The sequence below is a fragment of the Henckelia pumila genome, chromosome 3, assembly GCF_033568475.1.
Source record: "Henckelia pumila isolate YLH828 chromosome 3, ASM3356847v2, whole genome shotgun sequence".
Taxonomy (NCBI): Eukaryota; Viridiplantae; Streptophyta; class Magnoliopsida; order Lamiales; family Gesneriaceae; genus Henckelia; species Henckelia pumila.
In genome coordinates, this window is record NC_133122.1 from 182,182,425 (window position 1) to 182,200,944 (window position 18,520).

The window sequence follows — 18,520 nt, forward strand, 5'->3', positions numbered from 1 at the left end:
GTAACATTATGAAATGGAGCTTTAACCATTTTCGCTTCCAACACAAATCTCACACTTGTTTTGTGAATTTATTTTAAACGTAGGTATTACATTTAAATTTGCAAGTCGTTGCAACGTGTTGAAGTTAAGATGTCCTAGACGTTCATGCCATAAATCATAACTTTCAAAAAAGTAAGCAGAACCAACAATTTTATTCTTCGCCTAAAGGCGAGAAACATTCATTACATTTAATTTAAAGAGACCACTATCTTGGTACCCTTTACCAACAAATACACCAAATTTGGTTAATACAAATTTATCAGATTCAAATACCATTCTAAATCCAGCCTTTCTCAAGAGTGAACCAGAAACCAAGTTCTTTCTAATCTCTGGAACATGCAGCACATTCTTGAGCGTTACCTCTTTGCCCGAGGTCATTTTTAACACCATGTTTCCTACTCCAACAAATTCAGACGTTGCGGAGTTTCCCATGAACAACTTTCGATCCCCAACGGTGGCATAGGTGGAATACATATCTTTATCGGCACAAACGTGGCTCGTAGAGCCGGTATCGATCCACCATCCTCTTGGATCATCCACCATGTTGGTCTCACAAATAACATCACTTAAATCAATATCAGAAATTTCTAAAGGTACATACCTTTCTTCAACCAAGTTAACTTGCTTTGGTTTCTGATTTTTGTTGTTTTTCTTTGGAATACGACAGTCCCTTGCCATATGATTCGGTTTGCCACAGTTGTAGCAACTTCCTTGGAATTTCTTCGCTTTCCCATTTTGCTTTCCATCATGGGGGCGCTTACTCTTTTGACTCGTACTAGATTCCGCCAGATTTGATTTGGCCTCGGTTTCCATCATCTTTTTATTTGACTTGGCCTCAGTTTTTCTGTTGTCCTCCTCGATGCGAAGTCTCACAATCAGATCTTCAAGTTTCAACTCCTTACGTTTGTGCTTAAGGTAGTTCTTGAAGTCCTTCCACATCGGAGGCAACTTCTCAATGATAGACGCGACTTGGAATGGTTCATTGATTTCCATCCCTTTGGCCAATAAGTCATGCAAGATGATTTGTATCTCTTGCACTTGACTCATCACAGTTTTTGAGCCTACCATCTTGAATTTCAGAAATTTTCCAACCACAAACTTCTTGATACCGGCGTCTTCAGTTTTGTATTTTTTTCCAAGAAATCCCAGAGTTCCTTGGCCATCTTCACAGCTGAGTACACACTATAGATAGTGTCATCAAGGACATTCAAGATGTAGTTTCTGCACAGGAAATCGATGTGGTTCCATGCATCAACAGCGGTCCTCCCTTGTGTGTCAGAGTCTCCTTCAATGACGACAGGGGGATCCTCCTTCAGGAATCTAGATAGATTGAGTGTTGTCAGATTGAACAGCATCTTCTACTGCCAACGTTTGAAGTCGGCACCAGAAAACTTTGCCGGCTTTTCTCCATGTGCAGGGGCGGAAGCGAGCGGAGTGAATAAAACAGTAGACATCTTCAGAATCCGAGAAATACAAAATTTTGTCTTGCGATTGTTATTAGGATGTATTCTGAATTCTGAAGAACTTGTACGACAACAGAAACACAAGCAGCAACAATGATGAACAAAGTCGAGGCGAGAGAATCTCTCTATTCGCAAGACGAAATTGCCCGTTAACAGTGCTCAACGTTGGCGGCAATCGTCTCTACGATACAACGACTATTCAATCGAGATATAGCAGCACAACAAATATCTCGATCTTCGTCGAACTAAAATAAGTGTCAACTTTGACTTTGTGAGAGAGAGGAAAGAATATGCAGAGAAACTCAAAGAAATCTATCGTTTGATGTTATCAGATGTTTCATATATCTCTCTTTGCATTATAACAGTCATATATATATACTATGACTCCAAAAAACACGTTTTATGGCGTAAGGATGCAACTCATGACAGAAAAAGCCCAGAAAGAGACGTGACTTTTCGAACTGCAAAAGGCGCGCTCGGTCGGTCAAATTTAACCGCCCGAGCGCCCTACTTTGGCCACACTCACTGCCTCGGAAAAATAAGGGTGCGCTCGGTCGGTATAATTTGGCCGACCGGGCGCCCAGCTTTTTTGAAGCACACTGTCTCGCAAGGTGAGGGGAGGGTTGTGCTCGGTCGGTCATTTATGACCGCTCGGGCGCACTAAAAAAATAATAAATATTATTATTTTTTTAATTAAATTTTATCCAAAAAGAATAATTGATCATAAGACATCGCCGCGCCGCACCTGTGTGTTTGTTGCATCGATTAGCGTCTTGCCCTTTTACAAAACATCCGATGACCTAAGGGCCCAATCTCATAATCCAAAGTTGGATTATATAAGGTGAACAACAAATTGGAGTTGTTCCAATATGGGACATCCAATTCCCCATTTCCCTCCAATTTATTTCACCAAATTTTGAATTTTTGCATCAATTGGGACAAGCCTTTTGGAAAAATATTCCAAGCCCATTTCATGTCATTTTATTCCACCAATTCATTCAACAAGTTTCCAACAATCCCCCACATGAATGAATTTCACGTATATTATCATTCTCACTAGAAAGTCATTTTGAGTTATTGGTACATCAGGATAGGTAGTTTGTAGCCTTGAACCTACCTTAGTAAAATACTATCGGATTTACTAGTTGCATAGTGACGCGATAGCTTGAACTAGTCAACCGTTTATGTAAACCAAGTCAATAGTACTTACATAACAATACTCTAACATATTTTGTTCTCACATTGTGTCCATTTTGGCCCTGGACCATATCTTAGATTCATAAGTGTTTCAATCAAAGCGGTCAATACTTTGCACTTATATAGGTGATCTCCTATAAAGAGTATCCTGCGTTACTCTACCTCATAGGTATAGGAATCATTAAAATAAAACTTAACCTCACCACATTTTGCAGGTCATTTAGACTTGGATATTTCAGGAATGAGCAAGTAACAATTCCAAGCACTCAAACTAATATTTATAACTTAGTTGTCCCATTGAACCAAGGTTTAGGGATCTCCAATTCTCAAGGTTGGGTTAACGCCATAAATATTTTAATTTGTGGATTTTAAACTCATTCCTCCAAGTAGTTTGTACATTTGATCTCTATTTATACTTTTTGTAAGCGGATCCGCAAGGTTTTCCTTTGACTTCACATAGTCAACCGAAATAACCTCATTCGAGATCAATTGTCTTATGGTATTGTGTCTCCGACGAATATGTTGAGATTTACCATTGTACATACTACTTTTTGCTCTTCCTATTGCTGACTGACTGTCACAATGAATCGTAATGGAAGACACCGGTTTATTCCAACATGGAATATCTTCTAGAAAGTTTCGAAGCCACTCGGCTTCTTCTCCAGCTTTATCTAGAGCAATGAACTCGGATTTCATAGTCGATCGAGCTATACACTTTTGTTTAGAGGATCTCCATGACACCGCTCCTCCACTGATTGTGAACACATATCCACTCGTAGACTTGGAGTCTTTTGTGTCAGAAATCCAATTTGCATCACAATATCCTTCTAGGACCGCAGGATATTTTGTACACACTATTCCATAACTCAAAGTGTATTTCAAATATATATCCAAGCACTCTCATTAGTGCTTCCAATGATCCTCACTTGGATTACTTGTGAATCGACTTAGATTATTTACGGTATATGCAAGTTCAGGACGGGTACAGTTAGTTAAATACATTAAACTTCCTATCATCCTTGCATATTCCACTTGTGAAAGAGGTTCTCCTCTATTTTTGGCTAAATATGTACCCAATTCCATAGGTGTTCTAGCCGGAGGACGATTTTTGGCATTAAATCGTTCAAGAACCTTTTCTACATAATGAGTTTGGGATAACATAATTCCAGCAGATGTTCTAGAGACTTTAATCCCTAGAATAATATCACACAATCCCAAATCCATCATGTCAAAATGTTGTCTCAACATTTTCTTGGTTTTCACAATCAATTCATGGTTGCTTTCCATGATTAACATGTCATCTACATAAAGGCAAACAATTACATATGCATTTGTAGTATCTTTAATATAGACACATTTGTCACATTCATTTATTGTAAAATCATTTGACAACATAGCAGTGTCAAACTTTTTATGCCACTGTTTAGGTGCTTGTTTAAGTCCATACAATGACTTGACAAGTTTACACACCTTTTGTTATTTTTCGGGTACAACAAACCCTTCTGGTTGTTTTATATATATTTCTTCTTCCAACTCTCCATTCAAAAACGATGTTTTAACATGCATTAGATGTATCTCAAGATCATGCAATGCTGCAATAGATATGAGAACACGAATGGATGTTATTCTAGAAACCGGAGAGTAGGTATCGAAGAAATCATATCCCTCATTTTGTCTAAAACCTTGAACCACTAGTCGAGCTTTATATTTATCTATAGATCCATCTTCTTTGTATTTCCTTTTAAGAATCCACTTGGATCCCAAAGGTTTACATCTCGGAGGGAGATCAACCAACTCCCACGTATGATTGTGCATGATGGAATCTATTTCATTTTGTATGGCTTCCTTCCAAAAAGGAGCCTTAGGATTTGATAAAGCCTCTTGAAGAGTTCTTGGTTCAATATCTAACATGTATGTTAGAAAATCAGGACCAAACGAATTTTCAACTCTTATACGCTTGCTGCATCTTGGTTCCTCGTTGTTTTGTGGAGTTTCAGTTGTGTTTTCATGAGTTCGCTTGTTCGAACTAATTTCTTTCCTTTCTTTACATTGAAATATATTTTCAAAGAATACAACATTCCTTGATTCCATGATTGTGCCTTCATTTACATCAGGAATTGTTGACATATGCACTAAGAATTGATATGCACTATTATTGTATGCATAACCAATAAATATGCAGTCAACCGTTTTAGGCCCAATTTTTATTTGTTTTGGCTTAGGTACTTCTACTTTAGCCAAATACCCCAACACTTTGAGGTATTGGTAAGAAGGTTTACGACCTTTCCACTGTTCATACGGTGTTTCATCTTTCCCTTTAATTGAATTCTTGTTTAGAATATGAGTTGCTGAGAGAATCGCTTCACCCCACATATTTTGAGGTAAGCCAGAATTTATTAACAACGCGTTCATCATTTCTTTTAAAGTTCGATTCTTGCGTTCAACAATGCCATTAGATTGAGGTGAGTAAGGGGATGGCTTTTGATGAATGATGCCCAAAGTTGACCAAAATTCTTCAAAAGGAGCCATATATTCTCCGCCTTGATCACTTCAAATCATTTTAATATTTGAACTTCGTTGATTTTCAATCTCAGTCTTATATTTCTTGAAAGCTTCGATTGCCTCATCTTTGTTTTTCAATAAATTTACATAACAAAATCTGGTGCAATCATCAATGAATGTTATAAAGTATTATTTACACCTCGTGTTTGTACCATTTTTAAATCACATACATCAGTATGTATAAATTCAAGTGGCGCAGTACTTCTCGTGACATTATGAAATGGAGCTTTAACCATTTTTGCTTCAACATAAATCTCACACTTGTTTTGTGGATTTCTTTTAAACGTAGGTATTACATTTAAATTTGCAAGTCATTGCAACGTGTTGAAGTTAACATGTCCTAGACGTTCATGCCATAAATCATAACTTTCAGAAAAGTAAGCAGAACCAACAAATTTATTATTAGCCTCAAGGTGGGAAACATTCATTACATTCAATTTAAAGAGACCACTATCTTGGTACCCTTTACCAACAAATACACCAGATTTGGTTAATAAAAATTTATCAAATTCAAATACCATTTTAAATCCAGCCTTGCTCAAGATTGAACCAGAAACCTAGTTCTTTCTAATCTCTGGAACATGCAGCACATTCTTGAGCGTTACCTCTTTGCCCGAGGTCATTTTTAACACCACGTTTCCTACTCCAACAACTTCAGATGTTGCGGAGTTTCCCATGAACAACTTTCGATCCCCAAAGGTGGCATAGGTGGAATACATATCTTTATCGGCACAAACGTGGCTTGTAGAGTCGGTATCGATCCACCATCATCTTGGATCATCCACCATGTTGGTCTCACAAGTCACAAATAACAGCACTTAAATTAATATCAGAAATTTCTAAAGGTACATACCTTTCTTCAACCAAGTTGACTTGCTTTGGTTTCTGATTTTTGTTGTTTTTCTTTGGAAGACGGCAGTCCCATGCCATATGATTCAGTTTGCCACAGTTGTAGCAACTTTCTTGGAATTTCTTTGCTTTCCCATTTTGCTTTCCATCATGGGGGCGCTTCCTCTTTTGACTCGTACTAGATTTCGCCAGATTTGCTTTGGTCTCGGTTTCCATCATCTTTTTATTTGACTTGGCCTCAGTTTTTCTGTTGTCCTCCTCGATGCGAAGTCTCACAATCAGATCTTCAAGTTTCAACTCCTTACGTTTGTACTTAAGGTAGTTCTTGAAGTCCTTCCACATCGGAGGCAACTTCTCAATGATAGACGCGACTTGGAATGGTTCATTGATTTCCATCCCTTCGGCCAATAAGTCATGCAAGATGATTTGTATCTCTTGCACTTGACTCATCACAGTTTTTGAGTCTACCATCTTGAATTCCAGAAATTTTCCAACCATGAACTTCTTGATACCGGCGTCTTTAGTTTTGTATTTCTTTTCCAAGGAATCCCAGAGTTCTTTGGCCGTCTTCACATATGAGTAGACACTATAGAGAGTGTCATCAAGGACATTCAAGATGTAGTTTCTGCACAGGAAATCGTTGTGGTTACATGCATCAACAGCGGTCCTCCTTTGTGTGTCAGAGTCGCCTTCAATGACGACAGGGGGATCCTCCTTCAGGAATCTAGACAGATTGAGTGTTGTCAGATAGAACATCATCTTCTGCTACCAACGTATGAAGTCGGCACCAGAAAACTTTGGCGGCTTTTCTCCATGTGCAGGGGCGGAAGCGAGCGGAGTGAATGAAACAGTAGACATCTTCAGAATTCGAGAAATACAAAATTTCGTCTTGCGATTGTTATTAGGATGTATTCCGAATTCTGAAGAACTTGTACGACAACAGCAACACAAGCAGCAACAATGATGAACAAAGTCGAGGTGAGAGAATCTCTCTATCCGTTAGACGAAATTGCCCGTTAACTGAAACGACTTCTATCCTACTACTACAAATTTTTTTTAAATAAATATTTAATAAATACATACATATATATATATATATATATATATATATATATATATAAAGAGAGTAATAATAGTGAAACTTATAATAATACCTAAATATTGAAACTTAGAAAATAAACTTATACAAATTATTTTACAATAAATTTCATAATTTTGCATGCAAATAATTATCTTTAAAAATAAACATAATTCTATACATAAAAATATCACCACTCGAAATTTTGTAAAATTTTTTAACATAAAATCCATAAATTCATAAATAAATTATAATACTTGTACGGAAAAATATAGTATTCTTCAAGACCACTGAAAACATAAACTGAGCATAGGTCACGGGCTAGCCAACTGTTGGGATCTCATACGTCCTCACCGCCAATTGGGGCAATATACTCTACATCAGTGTCTCTCTTCTCACCTGCACCATTTAAGTCTAGTGAGCCTAGAGGCTCAGCACGTTCTATCTCATAATAACAACATGATTAAAATAATGCATCACATAACACATGCACGATACATAATAAATAATATATATATATATATATGCATGTCATAAAATACATAACTCATGATCATCTCATAACATAGCATACATATTCATATCATAATCATCATGCATCATAATAAGGGCATATCATCATTTAAAACTCTGAAGATTATATTCATGTTGTGTGATCTTATAAGTGATTGATCAATCAAAGAACCAACGTACGTGTAGTGACCCTGCATGGTATCACCTACTAACTGGCAACTAATAGCATGCATTAAACTTAATACAGCAAAATAACTTAACAGAGTAAAACGTGCGAAAACATAACCATAAATTACATATCAGCTTAGTATAAAAGTGTCAAGCTTATTCATCAGTAGTGATACAACCATATCGAAATACTTAAAAGTAAACATTAAACAGCTATATCGAATCCTGCTGTATAATTAACTCCTCAAGGCCTGCTCCCTAATCCTGCCTTGAACCACCAGCTCCGTCCATCCTGCGACCTGCCCCATGGAATAGGGTGTCCAAGATAACAACTAGGACGTGAGCGCTAACGCCCAGTACATAAACATGAGTACACGTATAAATATGATGCATGCAACACGATGACTGGTAAAAGGTCATCTGAAAAATCATGCTGAGTACCGGCGCCACATGAGTGCTGCCACCGCACGGATCAACCTCTGGGTGCAACCACACTCGTCAAGTACACCAGAGTAGACAGACATAAATGCCCCCGCCGTCGCGGTACTCTCAGTGACAGACTATCGAATATAGAGCTGAGCGGCTCTATAGTCAGGTATAACAAGGTATAGGCTCAACGTGTATATGCACATAACATATGAATATAGAAAGCGGTAAATCATATATCATGCCATATAATAATGCCAAATAAATGCAACATATAAACATGTATACTCGCTGGCAATCTCAGTCAATGTGTACGTACCTCTAGGCTAGTTCAAGTATAGTAGGATCCTAGGTTCCAAGCCTATATTCAAAAGTTCACCGTATCACTACATAAATTCTATAAGCCTTAACTAAGCTAATAAGTACTCCCAAAACTTAAATAAATTCCCGGACCATACCTTCGTCCGTAGATAGCCCTTTGGAGTCGCTAGTCCCGGATGATTATAACCACTCCTTAGTTATTCCAGAACCTCTATTATAACCGATAGGGCCCTCAAGTGTATATCTCACACTATATAACTGAAGAAGAAACCTCGAGAATTCGTATTCAAATTATGACTCCGAATGAGCCCTATTTATAGGAAAAGTTTCGGACGAGTTCGGGCCCTCCGAACCTGAGTTCGGATCGTCCGATCCAACTCACTGTCTGCATGTGAGACACGTCGAGTTCGGATCGTCCGATCTCTACTTCGGGTCGTCCGAAGTGCTCTAAGTCCGACACTTGTCAAAATTCATTGCTGAGTAATCCTGCCTACTTGGCACAAACAAGTTCGGGCCGTCCGAACTTGAGTTCGGATCGTCCGAACCAGCCTTAACTCCGAAGTCAACAAGCTCACCTTCGGAGCCCCCGGTGGTCAAGTTCGGGCCGTCCAAAATCCTCTTCGGATCGTCTGAACGGGCTCAGACAATGAAATTTCATTTCTTGCTTCTGAAGTCCAATTAAATCCCGAAATTGGTTAATTATCAATCATTAATCATGTTTAACATATTATTATCTTAAAATGAGTTCTGGGTTACTACAGTACGTAGCGGTGGGATCTCCACCTCTTGGCCCCTTCACCAGGCTGACTCTGGATCCGTAGGCAAATCATCATAACATATGGAAAGGCAATCGGGCCCCAATATCCCGACTCTCAATCCCGTACTCTATGAAAAGGGCTCCGGGCCTAGGTATCTCATCCCCAATCCCGTATTTGTCACACATTAATTTCAACTTCCTTAAAATATTTTTATGTCCAACATCATACATATACATATAATATCATGCACATCATAAAAATCATTCATGATCTTATTTTTCGTAAAATATTGTCCGTCAATATATATTTAATTAATTAATATAAATATAAAATAATCTATTGTCATACTTAAAATATTCATGCAATAATTAAATATATATTTACAGACCATGCATATTTTTTTATGGATTGGTTCAGGCTGCTGTGTGACGCCCGGGGCTGAGGAGGCAGGGAGTGATCGCCGGTGCCAAGAGGTTGCACGGACAATGAGCGGCTCCTGGTAGGATTCTAGGCGGAGGGAGACATGAATGAACCGATCCCGTGCCGAAATGAGAGGGAATTCTGAGACTGTGTAGGCATGGGACTACATAGTTGAGGAGGGCTTAAAAGATTTCATATGTACTTCTCATATCAAGAAGGTGTATCTTCTTTTCGGGAGCTCATCATATAAGAACTTCAAAGTTAAGCGTGCTTGACTTGGGGTAATTTTAGGATGGGTGACCTCCTGGAAAGTTTCTCAGGGTGCGTGTGAGTGAGGACATAAGCACACTGAAAAGACCCGTCTTGATATAGTGGGTCATTACAAATGGTATCAGAGCCAGGTTCTCTTAGTACGGTATGGTTCGGGGACGAACCAAGCGGAAGCTGGTGGGCATGTGACGCCCGGGGCTGAGGAGGCAGGGAGTGATCGCCGGTGCCAAGAGGTTGCACGGACAATGAGCGGCTCCTGGTAGGATTCTAGGCGGAGGGAGACATGAATGAACCGATCCCGTGCCGGAATGAGAGGGGATTCTGAGACTGTGTAGGCATGGGACTACATAGTTGAGGAGGTATTAAAAGATTTCATATGTACTTCTCATATCAAGAAGGTGCATCTTCTTTTCGGGAGCTCATCATATAAGAACTTCAAAATTAAGCGTGCTTGAATTGGGGCAATTTTAGGATGGGTGACCTCCTGGGAAGTTTCTCAGGGTGCGTGTGAGTGAGGACATAAGCACGCTGAAAAGACCCGTCTTGATATAGTGGGTCGTTACATGCTGACTCCTTAAACTTAGATCCATTAACTTTTAGGCTGGCTCAATAACTCATCTTAAGCTCATTAAGTTACGTTTAAGCCCAAATAAATTATTCAAGCACAATAGGACATATATGGCCCAATTATAAAGCCCAAGCCCACTAATAATCTAAACTGGCCCAATGGGCCCAAAATATCATAAATTGGCCCAATAACTTTCATGGACCCTAAGCCCATAAAATTTAATGGATTAACTTAATAATTATTTAAGCCCAAAATATTATCCCAAATAGCCCATTTAAATTCATTAATTCAACTTAGGCTTAATTTAACTCTTTAACTAATAATAAATCCTAAAATAAAAATATCTGAGCCCGACCAACACGACCCGGACCCAAACCCAACCAACATGACCCGTGACCCCTCCGACCCGACATGGACCACCCAGCCCGAGCCCAGCCGAAGCAAACCCAGAACCCGATCCCCTTTTTCCAGCTGCTGCGTGGCAGCGAGCAGCCTTAAAGAAGGCCGACGTCCGGCCAGTTCCGACCAGAGAACCGCCCCTTAAATCTAGCCCACATTCAGACATTTCAATCAAGCCAAGAACAAGCCCAAACCGTGACCTGAGCAGCTCACATGAAGGCTTGCACTCAACCTTTCCCAGCTCACGCGCAAGAATGAGCAGTTGCTGTATTTTCACTCTTACGACCTGATCAAACAACCAAATACCGTGAAACCACTTTCAAAACTTAGCCAACATCTAGGGGATTCTAACCCAACAAATCTTACCCAAAACCGTACTATATAGTAGGAGAACAAACCACCACAACACGACTTTATTTTCTGCTCGCGCGCAGATCGCAATTCCCAAATTTGGCGGCTTGGACCGACTAGCTCCGGCAACCACCGACCGTAGAATCACCAACACATCCTTACCCAAGGTCCTGGGGTTCTAATACAATTGGAATCCACCTCTAACTCACAACCTATAGTGTATACAAAGCAATCTTCCAGGATCGCTCAATCTGCAACAACTTGCGCATCAGAAAAGAATAGCTTCGGTTCCAGCCTAGATCATCAGCAAACTCCGACCAAGCTCAACCCTAGGTACCCTAAGACACCCACCTAGCCATGCACCAGCAGCCATAACCGATCCAGATGAAGAAAACGTGAGCATCAATCATGAAAAGAAGGAAACGTCATGGACAGCTTGCAAATCATTACATAATATTCATGCAACACATTCATAGTACATGAAAACATTGATTTCATGATCAAACAGGAATATATAACTTAAATGGTGAGAAAATAAGAGAATTCAAATGTGCCTTTGTGTTTAAAACACAAGAAAAATGTATGCGGTTGCGTAGATCACGACTTGGACGGACGGACTCCGATTTTTCCTTGAGTTTGCACCAAGAATTTCGTGAGGTGTGTGGATCTGTGAGTTAGCTGCTGCTAAGTATTGTATATGAATACTCGAAGGGCAAGGAGAGAAGAGGGAGGAGAATGATTGAGGCTAGACAATGCCTTAAATTGTAGTAAAGAAGGGATGGGTCTAGGGCCATCAACTTGTGTAGGAAAAATGGACTTGTCGTGCATTTGCTAGTTAGGTCAAAGATACAAAAATCCAGCCTATACTTATTAGATTTTAACATTCTAAATTATGATATTAATTCTCCAATCTTCGTCCAAAATAATGCCTCAATTTTAAAAGTGTACTAAAAGTTCTTAAAGTGGACTTAGTAGGTGAAAAATAGGTTTCCAATAATATGTACTTATCAAACAACTATTTTTCTATATATTAAGTCTTTAAAATTAATTATTTTTCCTAATTAAGCATGCGAAATCACGTAGAAAAATTTCGGACGTTACATTAACGGTGCTCAACGTTGGCGGCAATCGTCTCTAAGATACAACGACTATTCAATCGAGATATAGCAGCACAACAAATATCTCGATCTTCGTCGAACTAAAATAAGTGTCAACTTTGACTTTGTGAGAGAGAGGAAAGAATATGCAGAGAAACTCAAAGAAATCAATCGTTTGATATTATCAGATGTTTCAGATATCTCTCTCTGCGTTATAACAGTCATATATATATACTATGACTCCAAAAAACATATTTTATGGCGTAAGGATGCAACCAATGACAAAAAGCCCAGGACCGCTCGGGCGCACTAAAAAATAATAAATATTATTTTTTTTTCAATTAAATTTTATCCAAAAAAAATAATTGATCTTAAGACCTCGCCTCGCCGAGCCGGCCGGTCGCGCGCGTGTGTTTGTTGCATCGATTAGCATCTTGTCCCTTTACAAAACATCTGGTGCCCTAAGAGCCCAATCCCATAATCCAAAGTTGGATTATATAAGGTGAGCAACAAATTGGAGTTGTTCCAATGTGGGACAACCAATTCCCCATTTTCCTCCAATTTATTTCACCAAATTTTGAATTTTGCATCAATTGGGACAAGCCTTTTGAAAAAATATTTCAAGCCCATTTCATGTCATTTTATTCCATCAATTCATTCAACAATTTTCCAACACCCAATCGTCATCGACATCACGAAATGCGTAAATAAGGTGAGAGGGGCCGGGATGCCCGATGCAAACCTACTCACAAAAAACTAGAAAATTTTTAGAGCATAAATTGAGAGAATATATGGACTCTCTCATGGGCCAAAAACACATGGGCTTAATTAATGAACTTGATACTTAATTTAATACACCCAACTCACACCTTAATTACAATTAATTAGTATCTATGTTGTATTTGCTTACCACTCTGATGTTTATCTTCTATATATTTTGAACCAAGACAGGTCTCTATTCTCACATGCTTTTTGGATTAATTATGTTTATATTTATGATAAAAATTAATATTTCATACGAAATTGATCCGTGAAACTATCTTTAATAACTTTTTTTCTATTTCTTTCATCTATGATTTTTTAAATGTGATCTAAATAAAATGAGCTGATTTAGTTTTCAAATAAAATTTAATTTTTTTATAGGGTCGTGATAAATGGGTTTTGGACCAAAAGCATTTTATACAGTAATTTTTTTTTTAAAAAAAAAGATCTGCAAAGAAAATCTGTCTCTAATCTCTTTTCAATTAAGAGGGTGTTTGGGAAAGCTTTTAAGCTGTTTTAGAGCTTAAAAGCTCTCCGGATCTGTATGGTAACTTTTTTTAAAAACAGCTTATAAGCTGTTAAAATAAGTTGTTTAACAGCTTATAAGCTGTTTTTAAAAAAATTTATCAAACACATTTTCAGAGCTTAAAAGCTCTAAAACAGCTTATAAGCTGTTTGAAAAAGCTTTTAAGCTCTGCCAAACACCCTCTTAGTCAAACACACTCTAAATCTCTTCATCCTCTTTACCGCTATTATATCACTTTATATCAGAAAACAATGGAAAATATAAATACTATACACATTTTATACATTGCTTATTCTCTATACTTTAGTTACCAAATTAAAACTAAAGTAATTCAAAATCCATTTGTGTGTCGGATTGATCTTAGTAGCTTACTCCTCAATTTTAAAATTATCAAGTAACTTGGTACTGATTTGATTTTCGATTTAAAATGTCGCAATTGAATAATTTTGATTATTTCACATCGATAGTAAATCAATAATTCTCATTAGAAATTGAGTTTCTTTTTTTTTTTTTAGATTATAACTGAATTTAAATCTGAATCTAAATCAAAATAAAAATTGCAAATAGCTCCCACAAGAAATGAACACCCAGGAAATCACAACACCAAGACGTTGTCATGTCCCGGCAACTAAGAGGTTATTTTCAGGAGAAATACTAAAGGGGACGTATTTCACGAGATGGGATTTCAGCCCTTGTGATTCCAGCCACTTCAGCCTCCCAAAATCGATTATATCCTTGCACATGAATCCCAACGCTGCCCGATCCGTCGGTTGCATCTGCCTTACTATTTCATCAACCGCACATAAATCCGAATCTGGGCAACTTTCCTTCTTCTCCCACCTAAATCATGACAAAGAAATTATCATCATTCACTAGCAAGCATAAGAGATGGACAAATGAAAAGAATACAATTGCCCAAATTTAAATTTAGCAACTAAGGTCTAAGAGTACATGCACGTATGTTGTAGCAAGTGAGACAAGAATAGTGAGTAAATGTAAATGAGTAACATGGCGAACATGATTTCAAGCTGGGCTGAGTGATCCGCGACTGAAAATTCTGAGCCATGATCTGCATCAACTGCCCAACTGGTAAACCATGAAATCGCGTGAAAATCTTCCTTTGTGAAACCCAAATCAGTAAAGTATCTCTTGTCTGCAAGTGGTCAATTGGCTGTTTGTCACCATATAACGATAGTCCAAATGAAAAGGAAAATGAAGCTAGCAACTTATGAAGATGATAAGCATAAAACAGAACAGGTGATTTTCAATTGATTACTTGTATAAGTTTTCCACAGGCAAAGATGATGACAACATGTTGCGATAGCTATGGCTTTGAGATAACTAGTTCGGGACTGAGTAGTTGGGCTATCTTCAGATTGTGGGTTAATGCAGCACCTTAAGGTTGCATCTGGACCAAAATTGCACCGCATAACACAACTATAGAGTGGCTACAAATAAGGGTTGCTAATTAAAAAATATTACCTGTCGCAGGCCCACAGAGATGTTTGCCAATGGCTAAATACTCGACTCCCTGTAAAGCCTCTACGGCCTTCAAGTTCAGATCTTCAACTGCAGTAGTTTAAGAATTAATATAATCAAATACAAAACATTCACAATAATGCATTTAAATAAAATTACTTGAGTATACACAAGAATCTCTTCACAATTAGGTTGATATCATGATTCAATTCTGAAGGTATTAACAATAACAGTTCTAAGAGGACCACTATACAAAACACTGATCTGAATTATGGAGTTGCTAGAAAGAGAAAAAACTAGTCCCGTAAACTTCAAAATTTCAAGTCTAACAGGTTGGTCAGTCAAGTGCCAAACTGCATTTAAATCTTAAACCCAATAGAAAGTGTAATTTTCATTAAGATTCATAACTGCAAAAAGATCATTGTTTTGAGTCCTCGGCAGAGACTGCAGACAGTAACCAACTGATGTAGACGCGAGAATCTGGTTATAGCAGACCAGATTTTGTTTCATCCTAAAAAGCAATCATCAAAATGAAATCATACACTTGCACTCGACCCTAAGGTTTTTCACTCAGACGTGAACAGAATGACCCTCAAGTATGGATCAATCTTTATTTAAAAGAGGCATCATAGGGCAATGTGTCACCTAAGTGTTTAATCAATTGATTGCACTGTTTCAATTGTCATTGTGCAAATAAAAATATATCAGAAAACATAGGAAAAAAAATATGTATTAGGATTCACATAGAGGATTTGAAACCTTACTGTCTATCCTCAACCGCTCTAGTATTAAGCTCTCTTTCTGTCGCAAACTCCGGTCAGCCTAACAGTATAAATTCACAAATTCACATTAAGGTTAAAACCATTTGTCCAAGTATACCGAATCACACGAAGAATGAGGCTGGCCAACTAAATACCCCAATCACCATTTAATAAACACAATATAATTAGGCAAAATTTCACTTCAAAAATGAGATTTAACACATGAATTTCAGAAAAAATTACCTTCAGTTTATATGACTTCCGCTCTACCAACACCACCTTCTTGATCCCATAACAATCGGAGAGCATCTGTGTCAAGTACCCCCTCCCAGCTCCAAACTCAACTACCGCAGGAATAGCATTATGATTCTCAGACTCTTTGTTGGAATCACACTGGCCATTGGTTGAATTATAACTCAAATGAGATTGTTTTAACCCCCCAAATTCTTCTAGATTCCCAAGAATTGAAGCCTGCTGTAACACATGTTTCTCTTGATATGGTAATTTCCTAGAAAGAACAGGTAACTAACCAATTACAATGAAGGTTAACACTGTTAGAGCAGCAAATGAGTAGATGTTGGAACTATTTAAATACTTGTCGATTTCTTGTTGAGTCCATATACTACAAGCCCCAGGAATCTTGTAAGAACCTGGAATATTGCTGCATAATGAAGAATGCACGGACTTGATTTTAGCAACCAACGCAGAAAATTCTAGCCCTGTCATGGCATAAACGGCATTCCTTTTCATCTGTGAAGTAAGGGCAGAGTCGTCAACGGCAGCTTTCTCTACTTCATCATAGTCATACTCATCACCCGCATTAATGCCCTTCTGGTAGAAAGGTTGGAGTTCGAGCGACCGCACTCTTTTCAGCAGCGGGCATCTATTTAAGTGGCTTTTGAGATTCTCCTGCAGCACAGAGCTACACCATGCAAAACAATGTTCAGAGAATATCACTACATCCGTGACATATATAATAAGGGGGGCCCTTCAAATAGGTCTTTGTCCTGATAACAAATTCATGCGTACGCCAACGCCAGTGCATAAAATGGAGCAAGCATTAGAAAGAAACAATAAAACACGCAGTAAAGATAATCGCTTTACTGAGAAGGATCGATGGGGCAAGGAATCCACTGAGCATGAGACCTTTGGGTGTGGTTTCCGCAGAACCTAAACCATTTAAAAAAAAAAAAAGTAATGAACAACACAACGAATGCGCATCGATATTTGCAAATGAGATAAAATCTTACGTAGAATTGAGCAGAGGAGAGTTGGCGCACTGCCTGTTCTTCTTGGGGAGCCAGAATTTGCAGCGATTCACCATTTTCTCCCGGTTCTCTGTGGCTCTAAACCCTAGCTGCTCAGATATAGTTTGATTAGCTCGCCAAGGCTTTCAAATATTATTATGACTATTTTTACGAGAAAACTTGCTCCGTCGTTGTTTATGTTGAAATGCTGTTAGAAATTTTATCATAGTTTTTTTTAAAAAAAATAAATATTATTATCTTGCTTTAAATAATTATCTTTTTCAAATAATTATATTATAGGTATCTATCCAATCCCCCCACGGCCACATCTTCCATTTGGTTTGACACAAATCTCTCGAGTCTTTACAAATCAAAACATATTGGAAGTTTTTCGACATATCTTAGACAGATAAGAAAATAAATATATCCTTTTAATCAGATATTTTCAACATATCTAACAAATATAATATAAAAAAAATAAATATATCTTCTTAATCTGAGATTGAGAAACTCTAATTTTGTATCTGTGTGTGCATGAATTAAAAAAAGATTAAATGGTGGTATCATATTTTAAGCTATAAATACTAAATAGAAATAAAAAGAATTTTACAATTGGAGATTGGAATCGGTCTCTAATTTCATTTGTTTGTAGAACTATGTGTTGCTAGCTATTTTTCTTACAATAAATAATGAAAATTCATTTCGTTATTTTTTTATTCATTTGTAAACAAACGAAGTTTTATCCTGAAAATTTCATAGATCGAAACATCGTTTTTTTTTTGGCTTTTATTTAATGGGCTTCAAACACATATAAAAGGGGCTTCAAAAACGCAAATTGGGAGAAGAGCCGCACACATCGGAGGAGAATCATAGAACTTGATTAAATTATTTTGTTGTTTGATTTTTGATAGAGATATCGAAATTGACATTAGAATAATAAAATTTACTCGATACTCGGAGAGGCAGTAAATAACACTCTTGACCTATAAATTGAAATAAATGATATTATCAACTGATATGATTTACATGAATTAAAATTGAGTGAAATCTTATATCTAGAACCCGTCTCAGTTCGTGTACCCAAAGTCGTCCTTGAAATTCTGGTTCATTTAATTTATTTTGTTTTATTGAATTTAAAACTTTGATTTTCTAAACAAAGTTGACATTATTTTAATTACAGGATTTGGTGTGAATATAAATTTTTAATTCTCGTGGGAACGATACTCTACTCATCATATATTAAAACTTGACATCGTGCACTTGCGA

At 37.6% G+C, this 18,520-nt stretch overlaps 1 protein-coding gene across 3 annotated transcripts; it reads right to left on the reverse strand.

The window, feature by feature from the left end:
- Window positions 1–14,258: 14,258 nt before the first annotated feature.
- On the reverse strand, window positions 14,259–17,425 carry LOC140891080 (tRNA:m(4)X modification enzyme TRM13). 3 transcript variants are annotated; one of them, XM_073299343.1, is made up of 9 exons: window positions 17,258–17,424; window positions 17,112–17,177; window positions 16,603–16,929; window positions 16,251–16,515; window positions 16,011–16,068; window positions 15,250–15,336; window positions 15,044–15,175; window positions 14,719–14,920; window positions 14,259–14,607 (listed from the first exon to the last, which is right to left on the reverse strand). In XM_073299343.1, exons 1-9 carry the CDS (start codon window positions 17,329–17,331, stop codon window positions 14,382–14,384), a joined length of 1,437 nt encoding a protein of 478 aa, XP_073155444.1. In that variant the 5' UTR covers window positions 17,332–17,424; the 3' UTR covers window positions 14,259–14,381. The 3 variants fall into 3 exon arrangements, with proteins under 3 accessions (XP_073155444.1, XP_073155445.1, XP_073155446.1); XM_073299344.1 differs by having other exon boundaries at window positions 14,785–14,920; window positions 17,258–17,423; XM_073299345.1 differs by lacking the exon at window positions 15,044–15,175 and having other exon boundaries at window positions 17,258–17,425.
- Window positions 17,426–18,520: the final 1,095 nt, after the last annotated feature.